The 16,740-nt window shown below is 41.3% G+C and overlaps 1 protein-coding gene across 1 annotated transcript in view; it reads left to right on the forward strand.

The window, feature by feature from the left end:
• The first annotated feature begins 4,134 nt into the window (after positions 1 to 4,134).
• LOC142216170 (uncharacterized) overlaps positions 4,135 to 16,740 on the forward strand; it is a 138,340-nt gene continuing 125,734 nt past the window's right edge. The window contains exon 1 of the mRNA XM_075283778.1: positions 4,135 to 6,323. Coding sequence (XP_075139879.1) covers positions 4,513 to 6,323 — 1,811 coding nt within the window. The 5' untranslated portion in view covers positions 4,135 to 4,512. The remainder of the gene's footprint in view (positions 6,324 to 16,740) is intronic.

Genomic DNA, 16,740 nt, shown 5'->3' on the forward strand with positions numbered 1-16,740 from the left:
CTGATTCCGGCTCTCGGTATTACATACATGGCCAGTACTCACTGAGTCCGGCTCTTTGTATTGCATATGTGGCCAGTATTTGCTGAGTCCAGCTCTCTGTATTACATACGTGGCCAGTACTTGTTGTGTCCGGCTCTCTGCATCACATACATGGCCAGGACTTGCTGATTCCGGCTCTCGGTATTACATACATGGCCAGTATTTGCTGAGTCCGGCACTCTGTATTACATATGTGGCCAGTACTTGCTGAGTCCGGCACTCTGTATTACATACGTGGCCAGTACTTGTTGAGTTCGGCTCTTGGTATTACATACGTGGCTAGTACTTGCTGAGTCCGGCACTCTGTATTACATACGTGGCCAGTACTCACTGGGTCCAGCTCTCGGTATTACATACATGGCCAGTACTTGTTGAGTCTGGCTCTCTGTATTACATATGTGGCTAGTACTTGCTGAGTCCAGCTCTCTTTATTACATCCGTGGCCAGTACTCACTGTGTCTGGCTCTTTGTATTACATATGTGGCCAGTACTTGCTGGGTCCGGCTCTCTGTATCAGATATGTGGCCAGTGCTTGCTGAGTCCAGCTCTCGGTATTACATACGTGGCCAGTACTTGCTGAGTCCGGCACTCTGTATTACATACGTGGCCAGTACTTGCTGAGTCCGGCACTCTGTATTACATACGTGGCCAGTAATCACTAGGTCCGGCTCTCTGTATTACATACGTGGCCAGTACTTGCTGAGTCTGGCTCTCGGTATTACATATGTGGCCAGTGCTTGCTGAGTCTGGCTCTCGGTATTACAGTCCTATGAAAAAGTTTGGGCACCCCTATTAATCTTAATCATTTTTAGTTCTAAATATTTTGGTGTTTGCAGCAGCCATTTCAGTTTGATATATCTAATAACTGATGGACACAGTAATATTTCAGGATTGAAATGAGGTTTATTGTACTAACAGAAAATGCGCAATATGCATTAAACCAAAATTTGACCGGTGCAAAAATATGGGCACCTCAACAGAAAAGTGACATTAATATTTAGTAGATCCTCCTTTTGCAAAGATAACAGCCTCTAGTCGCTTCCTGTAGCTTTTAATCAGTTCCTGGATCCTGGATAAAGGTATTTTGGACAAACAATTCAAGTTCAGTTAAGTTAGATGGTCGCCGAGCATGGACAGCCCGCTTCAAATCATCCCACAGATGTTCAATGATATTCAGGTCTGGGGACTGGGATGGCCATTCCAGAACATTGTAATTGTTCCTCTGCATGAATGCCTGAGGATTTGGAGCGGTGTTTTGGATCATTGTCTTGCTGAAATATCCATCCCCGGCGTAACTTCAACTTCGTCACTGATTCTTGAACATTATTCTCAAGAATCTGCTGATACTGAGTGGAATCCATGCGACCCTCAACTTTAACAAGATTCCCGATGCCGGCATTGGCCACACAGCCCCAAAGCATGATGGAACCTCCACCAAATTTTACAGTGGGTAGCATGTGTTTTTCTTGGAATGCTGTTTCTTTTTGGACGCCATGCATAACGCCTTTTTTTTTATAACCAAACAACTCAATTTTTGTTTCCAAAATGAAGCTGCCTTGTCCAAATGTGCTTTTTCATACCTCAGGCAACTCTATTTGTGGCATGCTTGCAGAAACGGCTTCTTTCTCATCACTCTCCCATACAGCTTCTATTTGTGCAAAGTGCGCTGTATAGTTGACCGATGCACAGTGACACCATCTGCAGCAAGATGATGCTGCAGCTCTTTGGAGGTGTCTGTGGATTGTCCTTGACTGTTCTCACCATTCTTCTTCTCTGCCTTTCTGATATTTTTCTTGGCCTGCCACTTCTGGGCTTAACAAGAACTGTCCCTGTGGTCTTCCATTTCCTTACTATGTTCCTCACAGTGGAAACTGACAGGTTAAATCTCTGAGACAACGTTTTGTATCCTTCCCCTGAACAACTATGTTGAACAATCTTTGTTTTCAGATCATTTGAGAGCGGGCTGTCCATGCTCAGCGACCATCAAACTTAACTGAACTTGAATTGTTTTGTAGAAAGAAATGGTCCAAAATACCTTCATCCAGGATCCAGGAACTGATTAAAAGCTACAGGAAGCGACTAGAGGCTGTTATCTCTGCAAAAGGAGGATCTACTAAATATTAATGTCACTTTTCTGTTGAGGTGCCCATATTTTTGCACCGGTCAAATTTTGGTTTAATGCATATTGCGCATTTTCTGTTAGTACAATAAACCTCATTTCAATCCTGAAATATTACTGTGTCCATCAGTTATTAGATATATCAAACTGAAATGGCTGCTGCAAACACCAAAATATTTAGAACTAAAAATGATTAAGATTAATAGGGGTGCCCAAACTTTTTCATAGGACTGTACATATGTGGCTAGTACTTGCTGAGTCATAGATGAAATAACCTGTAGCCATGTAAATGTACTATACACAGTGCTGACAATGTGATGAATTACCCCGCAGAGACCCCGGGGCGGATTTACTACTGTTGTCTATACATAAGATACTGAACACTCAGACTAGACAGTCTTATATAGTGCGCACGTGTCTAAGGCTGAATGATAAAGCTAGCATATCTTTAGACTGTCTCTTCTGTATTTGCACAACCTATTACTTGCCTTAATTTGCAACAAAGAAGTTTGCCAACATTTTAATGTTTCTTTGAAATTCTGGGCTCTCAGCCTCCTGTCAACAAGCTCTTCCCATTTACCAATAAGCCTTACCCTTTGTTAGATAAGGTTGCAAAAAGAGTTTAAATCAGTCAAAGGGGTTGTCTGGATCTTTTGTCTAGAGCCTAGCACCTGGGACCCTTGCTGATGGTCGCGTTCGTGTGAATGCCGTGACCCCTTTACTGATTATGGCACACACTGTCTGTTTTATAGGGCGTCGTGTGATAATATTACAGCCTTGTGCCATGGAAGTGAATGAGACAAAAACTGTAATTAATTACATTGCATGGTTGTTATGAAACAAATGGTGCGCAATGCAAACAGTGAAGGGGTCACAGAACTTGTATGAGCACCAGGGTCAAAAAGCTGATCTTTTATTGATGATATAAGCTGAGGACAGGTCATCAACCTCGTGAGATTCGTTTCACAAATATTTGTGAAGATTAGCTGCCAGGTTTGTTTTAGGCTGAACTTGTTCTGTCCAAACTTCAAGTGCTATTATTATACTCTGGGATCTCTAACAGAGGAGCGTAAGCCCAGGGGGTGCTGGTGGGGGTGCGGTATGGAGACATAGTAAACACTGATACTCACCACCCCTTACCTCTCCTGGGCTGCCTTATGGTTCACTTCAGTCATCTTCCAGACTCCTGGGCAACATCATGGGCTCTGGGGGACTGGCAGGGCTATGAAGGATCAGAGCAACAGACTGTAATGAAAGTGGTAGCAACCTAACCCAACAGTAAATAGTGAAAACAAACAATACATATTATTATTATTATTATTATTATTATTATTAACAATATCAATCATAATAAAATAATAATAATAATAATAATAATAATAATAATAATAATAATAATAATAACAATAACAATATGCAAACATACTTATTGTAATAATAACACTAATATACTAATTATTATATTATACAAATACTATATCACTACTAATATAATAGTAGCAGTAATAATGTTAATATAATACTACTACTATAGTGATAATAATGCTGATCCAGTATAGGAATAATATTGATATCAGGATAATAGTGGTAGTAGTAGAAATAATAATAATAATAATAATAATAATAATAATAATAATAATAATAATAATAATAATAATAATATAAAAGCAATGCTAATACAGTAATAATATAATAGTAATGACTTCATAGTAATAATAATGACATCTATGTAATAAATGTATGTACAATAGTATATATTAGTGACATTGCAGCTGTGCAGCCTGTATCCCCCTCCCCATTAGATGTATAGCAGGCTATAGGTAGCAGGAGGCAGGTGAGGGGTCTCTCCTCTCCACATAGGTGGGCGAGACTCTGAGGCATGAGGCGGTGCTTACTTGCTGCCTCCTGCAGATCTGAGCTGATCCTACAGACGCCTCTTCCTCGGCTTGAAGTTGCTGCTGCTGTTCAGACTAGTGGCGTCTCTGCAACAGGCTTGGTGACATCCATCTCCGGGCTGGGTTTGCTGCAATGCCCGGCTCTCCATAGGAGTCAGTGCACACTACACCTCGGGGATGTCTCTGCTCCTCTGCCTTCTGCAGCCTCGGCACTTGCAGGGAGATCTCTGCCATGTGAAGAAGCTTTGTGCCTGGAGGTGGGGGGATAAGATCCGCTGAAGTCTTGCAGCTCTCACCGCTAATTGCTCCAAGTTTCTTTTGCTCCTTGACATCTGGACAGCCATCTCCATCCTCCCCGATCTCCAAGACATCTCCTCTTCCAGGGGCTGTTTCTGCAGGCGGCTCCATGCACGATTTCGGCTGAAACCATGTCTTGTGGTCTGGGGCTGGCGATCAGCGATGGCCCCGTGGTGGCCAGGTACATCCCTGTTCTCCATTAAGGCTCCCCGGAAACTTGTGTTCCTGTTCACACTGTCCTTATCCGTCACTTACCTGTTCTACAGCCTGCTCAGCTGCTACAGCTCGTTGCAGTTCCCATTGCAGGACGCTGGGATCTATTTGCAGGCAGAGTCTGGGCTGAGTCCAGTGGATGTTATCAGAACTGCTTCTTTAAGGCCAGACACCAGCAATCCAGATCTATCTATTCCAGGGACTGGACCCCCCGAAAGGAGGAGAAGTAACAAGAGCCGGCCAGTGACCAGCACAAGTAGCCTGGACTCCTCTGTACCATCTAGCACTGGCAGCAGTATCCACAGGAATGGGAACATTGCCCTGAAGGCTGATCTGGAATACAAGAAGTCCTCTGGAGACATCAGAGCCCCCCTGGCTGTGGTGGAATTTAGCAATCCTGAGCCCTCACAGCCGGCATCTTCTGCAAGTTTCAGCAGGATCAGGACCCTGACTACTGTGCTACAACCTGGGTGGCCTAGTGTGAGGAGCAGCACTCCAGTGCACCCTGCCACTAAGAGACCTGGCTCATTGGAGGTCCAAAAACATAAATCCCCTGCAGACTCCACAGTGTCAAGGAAAAGTCCTCGAGATCTTTCCCAGGTTCCCTCCACAGCTGTCAGTGTCAGCACCTTGGACAGTACACCCATCCTAAGCTCCCAGGAGTTCAGCACCTTGAAAAAGGCTCCCATCGAGGAAGCTCAGAGGGTTAGCACCTTGGTCAGAGATCCTATTGTGGCAGCACAGAGCTTCAGGACTGTGGACTCTTTGGACTCTCTCCAGCCTTTCAGAACCTTGGACAGGGCTCCTGTTGTGGCCGCAGAGGGTTTCAGCACTGTGGACACTTCTCAGGGCTTCAGCACCTTAGACAGGGCTCCTATAGAGACAGGACCAGGCTTCAGCACCTTGCACAGAGCTGCTATATTGACTGCACAGGGTTTCAGCACTGTGGACTCTTCTCAGGGTTTCAGCACCTTGGAGAGGTCTCCAGTTTTAGCCCCTTCCCAGGATTTCAGCACCTTGGACAGGTCTCCAGTTTTAGCCACTTCCCAGGATTTTAGCACCTTGGACAACTCTCCAGTTTTGGCCCCTTCCCAGGGTTTCAGCACCTTGGACAGCTCAACCATTATTTCCTCAGCACCAGGATTCAACTCCATCCACACTGCACAGAAGATCCAGCTTTCCCATGACCAAGACAATGACATTTCACTCCAGGGATCAGCTAAGGTGACTAAGGAATCGTACCAGCAAAGCTTCAGCCTCAGCACTGACAGCACAGCTCTCCCCAGCGTGTCTCCCAGACTGGATGACTTCAGTGCTGCTGACACTGCTCCAATTCATAAAAGTAATCACCCTACCTACACGACTAGAGATACCCAGCCTCGAATATCTAGTCGGGAAAAGATCACCAGACCCTCGGATTATACAGGGGATGACATGCATACACCCTTTAAGGGGATCTCTACCTGGGATAGCACTCCTTTAGCGGCCACAGAAATGATCCCAGAATCTCACACTGGGTATTTAGAGAGAGAAACTCAGGAATCCAGCACCACCGAGGACGAGCTTAGTCGGCGACTGTCTGTGAACAGCACTATAGAGTATGGAGACAAAAAGCTACCCCAAGCCATTATTATTGGGGTGAAAAAAGGGGGCACCCGTGCATTGCTGGAAGCTTTACGAGCCCATCCTGATGTCAGGGCGGTTGGCGTAGAGCCTCATTTCTTTGATAGGAACTATGAGAAGGGGCTGGAGTGGTACCGGTAAGTCTTATGACTATTGCAGAGCTCATAGTGTTAACTCTATCCTGCCCAGATGGCAATGTGATCATTCATACAAGATAGGGAAAAGCGACAGTATGTGCAACATAAGGAACATGGCTTACTACTGAATGGCTATTGCACATAGCATTCCCTTTGTGCCAGGGATGAGTATATAGATAAGATCCTCTGTCTATCTATATCTGTCTTCTATACCCTGTGTATTCAGTATAGGAACTTATGCACCATTATACATGGGATAACCCAGGCCCAGATGGACCTATAGCAAAGGCTCTACCTATAATAATGTATATATATATATATATATATATATATATATATATATATATATATATATATACGCTCTCTTATACAGGATTGTGTTTACTAGATGGATATAGCTGATGGTGTCTGAAGCTTGAACGTCAGCCAAAAAGTTATGTCAGCCGCGTGTTTCAGTATATATTTCTATCTATAGATCTACCAAGGTAAATTATTCATAACATACATTACAGTATAATGTGCATAGAGGAAAAAGCTGTAATACAAATCACATATACACCGCTGTACACACAGGCAGATCTATCGCCTGGAATAGAAATCATTCACATTGGAACCATTTTATAGCAGATTTACAAAAAATTGGCCAAATTGGGAAGATCAAAGTAATAGGGAATACAAAAAGTGATCGGGGAGAGGAACAAATGGCCGGTGTATTGTATATAGTGCTAGGGGTACAAAGAAACTCCCCAAAGACCTCCTATCTATCTATCTATCTATCTATCTATCTATCTATCTATCTATCTATCTATCTCCTATCTATCTTTTATCTATCTATCTATCTATCTATCTATCTATCTATCTATCTATCTATCTGTCTATCTCCTATTTATCTATCTATCTATCTATCTCCTATCTATCTATCTATCTATCTATCTATCTATCTATCTATCTATCTATCTATCTATCTATCTATCTATCCATCCATCCATCCATCCATCCATCCATCCATCCATCCATCCATCTATCCATCTATCTATCTATCTATCTATCTATCTATCTATCTATCTCCTATCTATCTATCTATCTCTCTCCTATCTATCTATCTATCTATCTATCTATCTATCTATCTATCTATCTATCCATCTATCTCCTATCTATCTATCTATCTATCTATCTATCATCTATCTATCTATCTATCTATCTATCTATCTCCTATCTATCTATCTATCTATCTATCTATCTATCTCCTATCTATCTATCTATCTATCTATCTATCTATCTATCTATTTATCTATCTATCTATTTATCATCTATCTATCTATCTATCTATCTATCATCTATCTATCTATCTATCTATCTATCTATCTATCTCCTATCTATCTATCTATCTATCTATCTATCTATCTATCTATCTATCAATCATCTATCTATCTATCTATCTATCTATCTATCTATCTCCTATCTATTTATCTATCTATCTATCTATCTATCTATCTATCTATCTATCTTCTATCTATCTATCTCCTATCTATTTATCTATCTATCTATCTATCTATCTATCTATCTATCTATCTTCTATCTATCTCTCCTGAAACAACCAAGTGTTGAATTTGTATCTATATATTATATAATATATGGTCTTTATTAGTACACAGGGTCATATAAGCAGTATACAGTATATATGACACTATAAGCAATATACAGCATGAAGTCTAAATGGTGTTATAAGTTATATGCATTATATATTGCATTATATACAGTATACAGTATATAGCATTAATCATGTACAGTATATATGCTATAAGCAGTATACAGTATGCAGTATTTATGATATTATAATTAGTATACAGTATATTTGGTATTATAAGTAGTATCCAGTACCCAGTATCTATGTTATTATAAGCAGTATACAGAGTACATACAGCTATATACAGTATATATGGTGTTATAAGCAGTATACAGTATATATTGTATAAGCAGTATACAGTATATATGGTGTTATTATCAGTATACAGTATATATGGTGCTATAAGCAGTATACAGTATATATGGTATAAGCAGTATACAGTATATTTGGTGTTATAAGCAGTATACAGTATATATGATATAAGCAGTATACAGTATATATGGTATAAGCAGTATACAGTATATATGGTGCTATAAGCAGTATACAGTATATATGGTGCTATAAGCAGTATACAGTATATATGGTGTTATTATCAGTATACAGTATATATGGTGTTATAAGCAGTATACAGTATATATGGTGTTATTATCAGTATACAGTATATTCGGTGCTATAAGCAGTATACAGTATATTCGGTGCTATAAGCAGTATACAGTATATATGGTATAAGCAGTATACAGTATATATGGTGCTATAAGCAGTATACAGTATATATGGTGTTATAAGCAGTATACAGTATATATGGTGTTATTATCAGTATACAGTATATTCGGTGCTATAAGCAGTATACAGTATATTCGGTGCTATAAGCAGTATACAGTATATATGGTATAAGCAGTATACAGTATATATGGTATAAGCAGTATACAGTATATATATGGTATAAGCAGTATTCAGTATATATGGTGCTATAAGCAGTATACAGTATCCTACATACACGTTACACTATAACCTCGGCCTCTTCGCTCTTCTATCACTAATATTATTATGATATATAGTTGATACATTGTTGTTATATTTTAGTTAGTAGAGAATATTATAATACACAAAGGAAAGGACAAAAGTCCTGGAGAAGTCCCCGGAGCCTGCCGGAGTAACAACTAGCAAGAAAACCAGAAACTGTGTTGTGGGGTCGGCGATCCTCCGAGTACTGAGCGCTCCGAGGTCTGTCCGAGGCCTCGTCTGAGCACTGCCCTTATATCTAAGCTTCATAATATTAGTATTACATATGAGATATTTATCTCCATCCTGGTGTAACCCATGAAATGTCTCTTTGTAAGAGGCCTATGTGACGTGTGATGTGTGATGTCGGATGTGTGACGTGTGACGTGTGATGTCTGACGTGTGTTGTGTGATGTCTGACGTGTGTTGTGTGATGTCTGACATGTGATGTGTGATGTCGGACGTGTGACGTGTGATGTCTGACGTGTGTTGTGTGATGTCTGACATGTGATGTGTGATGTCGGACGTGTGACATGTGATGTCTGACGTGTGTTGTGTGATGTCTGACGTGTGACGTGTGACGTGTGATGTGTGACATGTGATGTGTGACATGTGATGTGTGATGTGCGATGCCCCGAGGAGTGTTATGTCTTTAAGTCAGCTCAGAAGAACCTCGAAGTATATTGCACAAGCCCTCGGGTGTGGTGACTGATAGCAGACGTGGTTAACCCTTGGCGTTCAGCTTCAGTGGCTCATATGGCTGGACCTGTTATTGGTTGGGTATTATTATAATCTATAGTAACTTGCAGTCAATGTAGTAAAAGAGGGATGAGGCCTGAAGATCCCGAATTCTGCCCATTGTTTACTATATTAACCATTTGTTAGACGACTCCACTTCTCATTTTCCAGTGAGTGCAAGGGTTAATGACACACGGCCTGACTTCTTTCTTGTTGGGCTCTGTCCGTATCCTGTTAGAGAACTTTGTTTCCTGAATATACCAGGAATACTCTTGGCATAAATGGAAAATATATCCAATGGGGCTCCAATCACTCCGAGTCTTTCTTGTCATCCTTTGGGCAGGTATTCTGTAGGGTAGACATTGTTATAGGAGACACAGGGCCCTGTATACAGCGTTACATCAGAGGTATGCTTTATACTGTAGGAAAACCTTAAACACAATGTGATGCCTGACAATGTCTATCCTTTATGATTCTTGATGGTCTTCTATGGTTTTCATCACGTCGAATTCCAGAGAACTTCCAAAACAAGAGCAAACAATACAAGGTAACATACGTAGTAACAATGTAACAACATACATAGTAACATACATAGTAACATACAGTACATGGTAATATTGTAACATACACAGTAACATTGTAACATACATAGTAACATAAATAGTAACATTGTAACATACATAATAACATAAATAGTAACATACAGTACATAGTAATATTGTAGCATACACAGCATCATTGTAACATACATAGTGACAAACTTAGTAACATTGTAACATACATAATAACATAGTAACTTACATAGTAATAAACATAGTAACACATATAATAATGTAACATGTAGCACAGTTTAGTCTATTTTGCTGAACCTTCCACCCTGTAGTGTTAATCCAAAATAAGGAGAATGCCCTCCCCCCCCTTTCCCCCCAGACCAAACCCCCTGTCCTAATGTTTGGGGAAGAACTTCCTTCTTGACCTTAGATATGGCAGCCATGATGTACGTCCCATGGACCAGTCTAGCTCTGTACCTTTGCCTTGTACTGAATCCATCACAACATCAGGTGGCAGAGCGTGTTATAGTGTTAGGGCCTGTTCACATGTTCACTTCCACCTGAAATACCTTTCTCCTTTCCAGTCCTGAGTTTTCCACAGCGACTAGTCAGCACGGTATCTCGTGTTGCGGGTTCTGCGGCTGATAAGCTCTTTGCTTTGGTCTTTTCCTTCCAATGAATATAATGGGGCAGATTTTGGTGCTGAACAGACCTCACCTTATTGTCCATTGGATATAGTGGATGTCCCAGGTATATGGACTATTCCTTAGATCTCTGGGCCGTCAGGTCATGACAATTTCTATCTGGTGACCGATACGCCCCTTCCATGTATTACCTTGGAGCTCTCCACCAATCTGTCTCTTTTGCTCTGTGGTTCCCAATCCTTCGCCCGCCGTGAGGTTTTGTGATGTTTATAGAGGGGAATTGATAATGAATTTGTTCGCCTGAAACTAAAAGGACAGAAAAGATTCCAAAGCGACGGATTCCTGATGTTCATTGCACTGGAAGTCATTTTATTATAGTCATATATTTAGTATGCAAAAACATCATTTACCTGGGTGGAGATAAGTGGCAGTCATGCCGAGCTCCTATGGGCTCTATTAAGCCTTCCTGATTGCTGAACTTTAAGGTTAGAGCGCTTTCATTAGCGCTATCAATCTCTCTTATACAGTCACACGAAACACTTGTGGAGCTCGCAATTACTCCAAGACATTATGTACTAAGGGCTCGGTCACATGGCGGGGTACATGGAGTCTGCAGAGAGGCGTACACGGTCCCTGTAGGGCCGCAGGTACTTCACATGATGCCATGCGGTGCCCCCATACAGCACAATAATACGGAAGTATCCTCAGTAATATGACACAATGTTTCAACAATGTGACAACTTCTATATGGGATCGGAGGCTTATACGTTCACCTATATACACTCTATATCGGAATCAGAGATAGGGCCAGTTTTGTTAACTTTTTCCATCTTTGACCCCAGCTTTAAAATTAAAACTTTCTAATTTTTTATATTATACAATCATTAATATTGTACAATTTGATACATCGTTTGTTACTTTGGTAGGAATCAATGGATTAGATCAGCTCAGCTACTTCTGTCTGACCGAGGCTGCCAGCCATTTGGCCTACTGACCCCACAGCCCTTATAGTCTGTACTTATACCCAACCATACCATGCCATGTGCATACGTTTTTGGGGTGTTAGACTGTTAGGGGTCCAATCATTATGACTTGTTTGCAAAAAAAAGGGGACATGCAAGTCTAGAAAAAAGTCACAATTTCTTTAGACAAAATATTGCAAAAATTGCAACTTTTTAAGTTTTGTGGTCTGTTATTTTATAGTCTAATGTGATAGAGAACCTAGAGATTACATTGCTGACTTGTCTGGGACCATTTAAAGGGCTTGTGTGATTTTGAAATACCTTATAAGGGAATTCTGAGTTGTGGGAGTTTAGGAGATGCGTCAGTTGTCCAGTTGATCTGTGCACCAGTTGATCTGTGCACCAGTTGTTCAGTTGATCTGTGCACCAATTGTCCAGTTGATCTGTGCACCAGTTATCCAGTTGATTTGTGCACCAGTTGTCCAGTTGACCTATGCATCAGTTGTCCAGTTGATCTGTGCACCAGTTGATCTGTGCACCAATTGTCCAGTTGATCTGTGCACCAGTTGTCCAGTTGATCTGTGCACCAGTTGTCCACTTGATTTGTGCACCAGTTGTCCAGTTGACCTATGCATCAGTTGTCCAGTTGATCTGTGCACCAGTTGATCTGTGCACCAATTGTCCAGTTGATCTGTGCACCAGTTGTCCAGTTGATCTGTGCACCAGTTGTCCAGTTGATCTGTGCACCAGTTTTCCAATTGGTCCTTGCTGAAGTAGTCATATCCTCATCCACCCATGTAAAGGTGAGGGAAAAAAATTGTGACCACAATGGTGCCTCTTGGTTGTGTTTGTTGGACAATTTTTCCCCTTCACTCACTTCATTCAATTTTTGTAGGACCTTGGACGTCCCCTTTATTATTGTAGTGGGCCTCCTAAACAAGAACCTGGTTAAACAATTAAAATAATCTCTTTAGCCCTGGAGGACTCAACATATCACTGCATCAAATATTTTAATTCAAAATGTGTAATACCTAATTTCCCCTATGGGGGCACTGCAGGAGAATTAAACAAACACTACCAGGTTTCTAGTGGAATCTTCAGTCCTGAACATATCATGGGGGGTGGGGGTGGCTTTAATTGATCGAAGGAATTTCCATAGTGGACAACCCTTTCTGTCTGTGATTCTGTCTTTATATTTGGGGTAATGGATGATATCATGGCGACCACCAATGTTCGTAGAAATTTCAATTAAGACTACAAGGAATAAATTAGTTTAGGCCTTCAAACAATGTAAAGATCACTCTGCTAAGTAAAAACCTTCATTCAGCATTTTCACTCCTCGGCAGCGCCATCGAAATAAAAGCTATTGAAGTGAAGATTTACGGCACATGAGGGAGATACTAGTGTACGATGAGCGTCAGTAATATCCACCCATCTACAAACAGGTAGCCAGTCACGTCCTCCAGGGAACTCTGAGTATTGTGATAGTAAGAACATTCTGACGGAGAATGGAAACATAGGAATGGATAGAAGATTCTGATACGATGCTGAGCTCAGCACATTCTGGGTCCCTCGAATCCAAAGCTAAGTGCCCGGGAATAAAGCCAGTCATTGTAATATAGAAGACATGTGACCCAAATGGTGCAAAACAGCAGGAAAATAATTGTGTCCTGTATATTCAACCCCTTAAATACCGAGCCAATTTTCATTTTTGCTTATTTTTTTTTCCATCCCACCTTCCAAGAGCCGTATATATATTTTGTTTGGTTCACAGATGGTCACACGATGGCTTAATGTTTGCAGGATAAATTGTACTTTGTAATGGTGCCATTCAATATCTTGTACAATGTACTGGGAAGCAGGAAAAAAATTCAGAATGAGGTGGAATTGGAAAAAAAACACATTTGTGCCAAATATCTATACTTTAATTTTTAAGGTGTTCACTTTGTGGTATGATTGACATGTTACCTGTATTCTAGGGGGCAGGACGAATACGGCGATACCAAATTTTATAGTATTGCAATGTTTTGATACCTTTTAAAAAATTAAAAACTTTGCAAAATAGAAAAAAAAAATAGTGTCTCCATGTTCCGATACCTGTAACTTTTTCATATTTACAAGTATGGAAATGGAAATGGCAACGTTTTAGGCAGGACAAGATGAGGTTTTTATTGATACCATTTAATATCCTGTATGAGGAACTAGGAGGCTAGAAAAAAATTCTGAATGAGGTAGAATTGGAAAAAAAACGCATTTATGTCAAATTTATATGGCTTTAATTTTTACGGCGTTCACTGTGTGGTGAACATGACATGTTACCTGTATTCCGTGGGTCAGGATGAACATGGCTATACCAAATTTATATAGTATTTCCTATCGTCAGGTACTATATAAATTAAAAAATTTCCAAAATAGAAAAAAAAAATATTTTTAATTGTGATCTTGGGGTCTGATCACCTTTACAATATACTTCAATGCTATTGTGTTGCAGTATACTGAGACATGCATATACTTATATTATGGGTTAGCTTCTTAGTGGGCGCCATATTTAAGGAAGTTACAGGGTTTTTCTCGGTTTACAGCTATATGATAACCTACCCTTAGAGTAGTTCAGTAATATCAGATAGGTGGAGGTCAAATGCCCAGGACCCCCAAAAACCAGCTGTTCATAGCAGCCAAAAACTAACACAGAGAATAAAGCCAAAAGCACAGGAACTGTAACTGCTTATAATCACTTGAATAGGGGCAAATCTGCAGTAACCTGCCCTGGCCACTACAAAGAAGATGGTTCTGTGTTTTAGTTCTGGTGCTGGTGTAGATAAGGTGTAAGGTAACAATAACCTATCTATCTGCAGGGCTGGGGTGATATGCTGGATCTGGTGACAGTAACCTATCTATCTGCAGGGCTGGGGTGATATGCTGGTTCTGGTGACAGTAACCTATCTATCTGCAGGGCTGGGGTGATATGCTGGTTCTGGTGACAGTAACCTATCTATCTGCAGGGCTGGGGTGATATGCTGGTTCTGGTGACAGTAACCTATCTATCTGCAGGGCTGGGGTGATATGCTGGTTCTGGTGACAGTAACCTATCTATCTGCAGGGCTGGGGTGATATGCTGGGTCTGGTGACAGTAACCTATCTATCTGCAGGACTGGGGTGATATGCTGGTTCTGGTGACAGTAACCTATCTATATGCAGGGCTGGGGTGATATGCTGGGTCTGGTGACAGTAACCTATCTATCTGAAGGACTGGGGTGATATGCTGGTTCTGGTGACAGTAACCTATCTATCTGCAGGGCTGGGGTGGTATGCTGGTTCTGGTGACAGTAACCTATCTATCTGCAGGGCTGGGGTGATATGCTGGGTCTGGTGACAGTAACCTATCTATCTGCAGGGCTGGGGTGATATGCTGGGTCTGGTGACAGTAACCTATCTATCTGCAGGACTGGGGTGATATGCTGGGTCTGGTGACAGTAACCTATCTATCTGCAGGGCTGGGGTGATATGCTGGTTCTGGTGACAGTAACCTATCTATCTGCAGGACTGGGGTGATATGCTGGTTCTGGTGACAGTAACCTATCTATCTGCAGGGCTGGGGTGATATGCTGGTTCTGGTGACAGTAACCTATCTATCTGCAGGGCTGGGGTGATATGCTGGTTCTGGTGACAGTAACCTATTGTTTTTACACTGTTTACTTTGAGGTGTGTATTATGAGGTTCTGCAGCAGCTGAGGTGTATTATGATGTTCTGCAGCAGCTGAGGTGTATTATGATGTTCTGCAGCATCTATCATTTATTTCTTATAATGTTTTGTAAGTTGTCTATTGTGATGTTCTGCAGCAGCTGTTGCATTTAATGATGTTCTGCAGCAGCTGAGGTGTGTATGATGATGTTCTGCAGCAGCTGAGATGTATTATGATGTTCTGCAGCATCTATCATTTATTTGTTATGTTTTGTAAGTTGTCTATTGTGATGTTCTGCAGCAGCTGTTGCATTTGATGATGTTCTGCAGCAGCTGAGGTGTATATTATGCTCTGCAGTCACAGACCTCTCTGATACATGTTGCAGCAGCTGAAGGACCTTCTTCAGGACCACAGAGAGTCCTCCATGTCAGTCAGTGCTGTCACCGGAGAGAAGTGACGTCTGATAGATGGCTCCTGCAGGAAGAGATAAGCGGCGTTACCTATACAGAGCTCCTCACTTGTGTATAGTCCTCAGATGTTACAATGTGATAATTACACCTATACTATGTATAGAGGTGTCCATGTGTATTATATGTAGGTTAGGACTAATTAGATGGCGGTAAGAGGCTGTACAGTATAGACTCGCCGCTGCGCTTTGTACTGTAGATTCTCCCGCACCTGGGGAAGTGATAGAAGCGTGTTTCTGTTTTCCTTGCAGCATCAGTGTGAATTCTTATCTCTCGCAGTCATCCTCCTAAATTTAGATACTTGTTTTCCAACAGCTGCCTTATCAAGTAGAAAGCTTTGCATAAATAAATTTAGCGACAGCGGCATCACATTAAATCGGGTATCTAAGCAGGGGGCGATGCCCACCTCTGACACCAGGTTTCAGCAAGCTTGTGGGGTTAAAGGATCACATATATTTAGTTCTATCTGGAACATCAAGTGAGATGTGAAACAGATTACATATAACAAGTGGAAATTGCCGTAATTGGCTGCAATCAAAAGAGAGGCATCACTGGTGCACTTTACAAGTAATGCTCATGACATCTGATTCATATTCATGAGGCGCGGGATCCTGCCGGATAGATAGGTCGCCTGTTTACGGCTTATCACACACAATGGCTGCCAACACTGCGATTTAACAATAAGAGGCAAGAGAAATGTGTATAGTGATATAGTGAAAGGGGTTGTGTCAACGCTAGACGTT

Source organism: Leptodactylus fuscus, chromosome 8 (genome assembly GCF_031893055.1).
Source record: "Leptodactylus fuscus isolate aLepFus1 chromosome 8, aLepFus1.hap2, whole genome shotgun sequence".
Lineage (NCBI taxonomy): Eukaryota > Metazoa > Chordata > Amphibia > Anura > Leptodactylidae > Leptodactylus > Leptodactylus fuscus.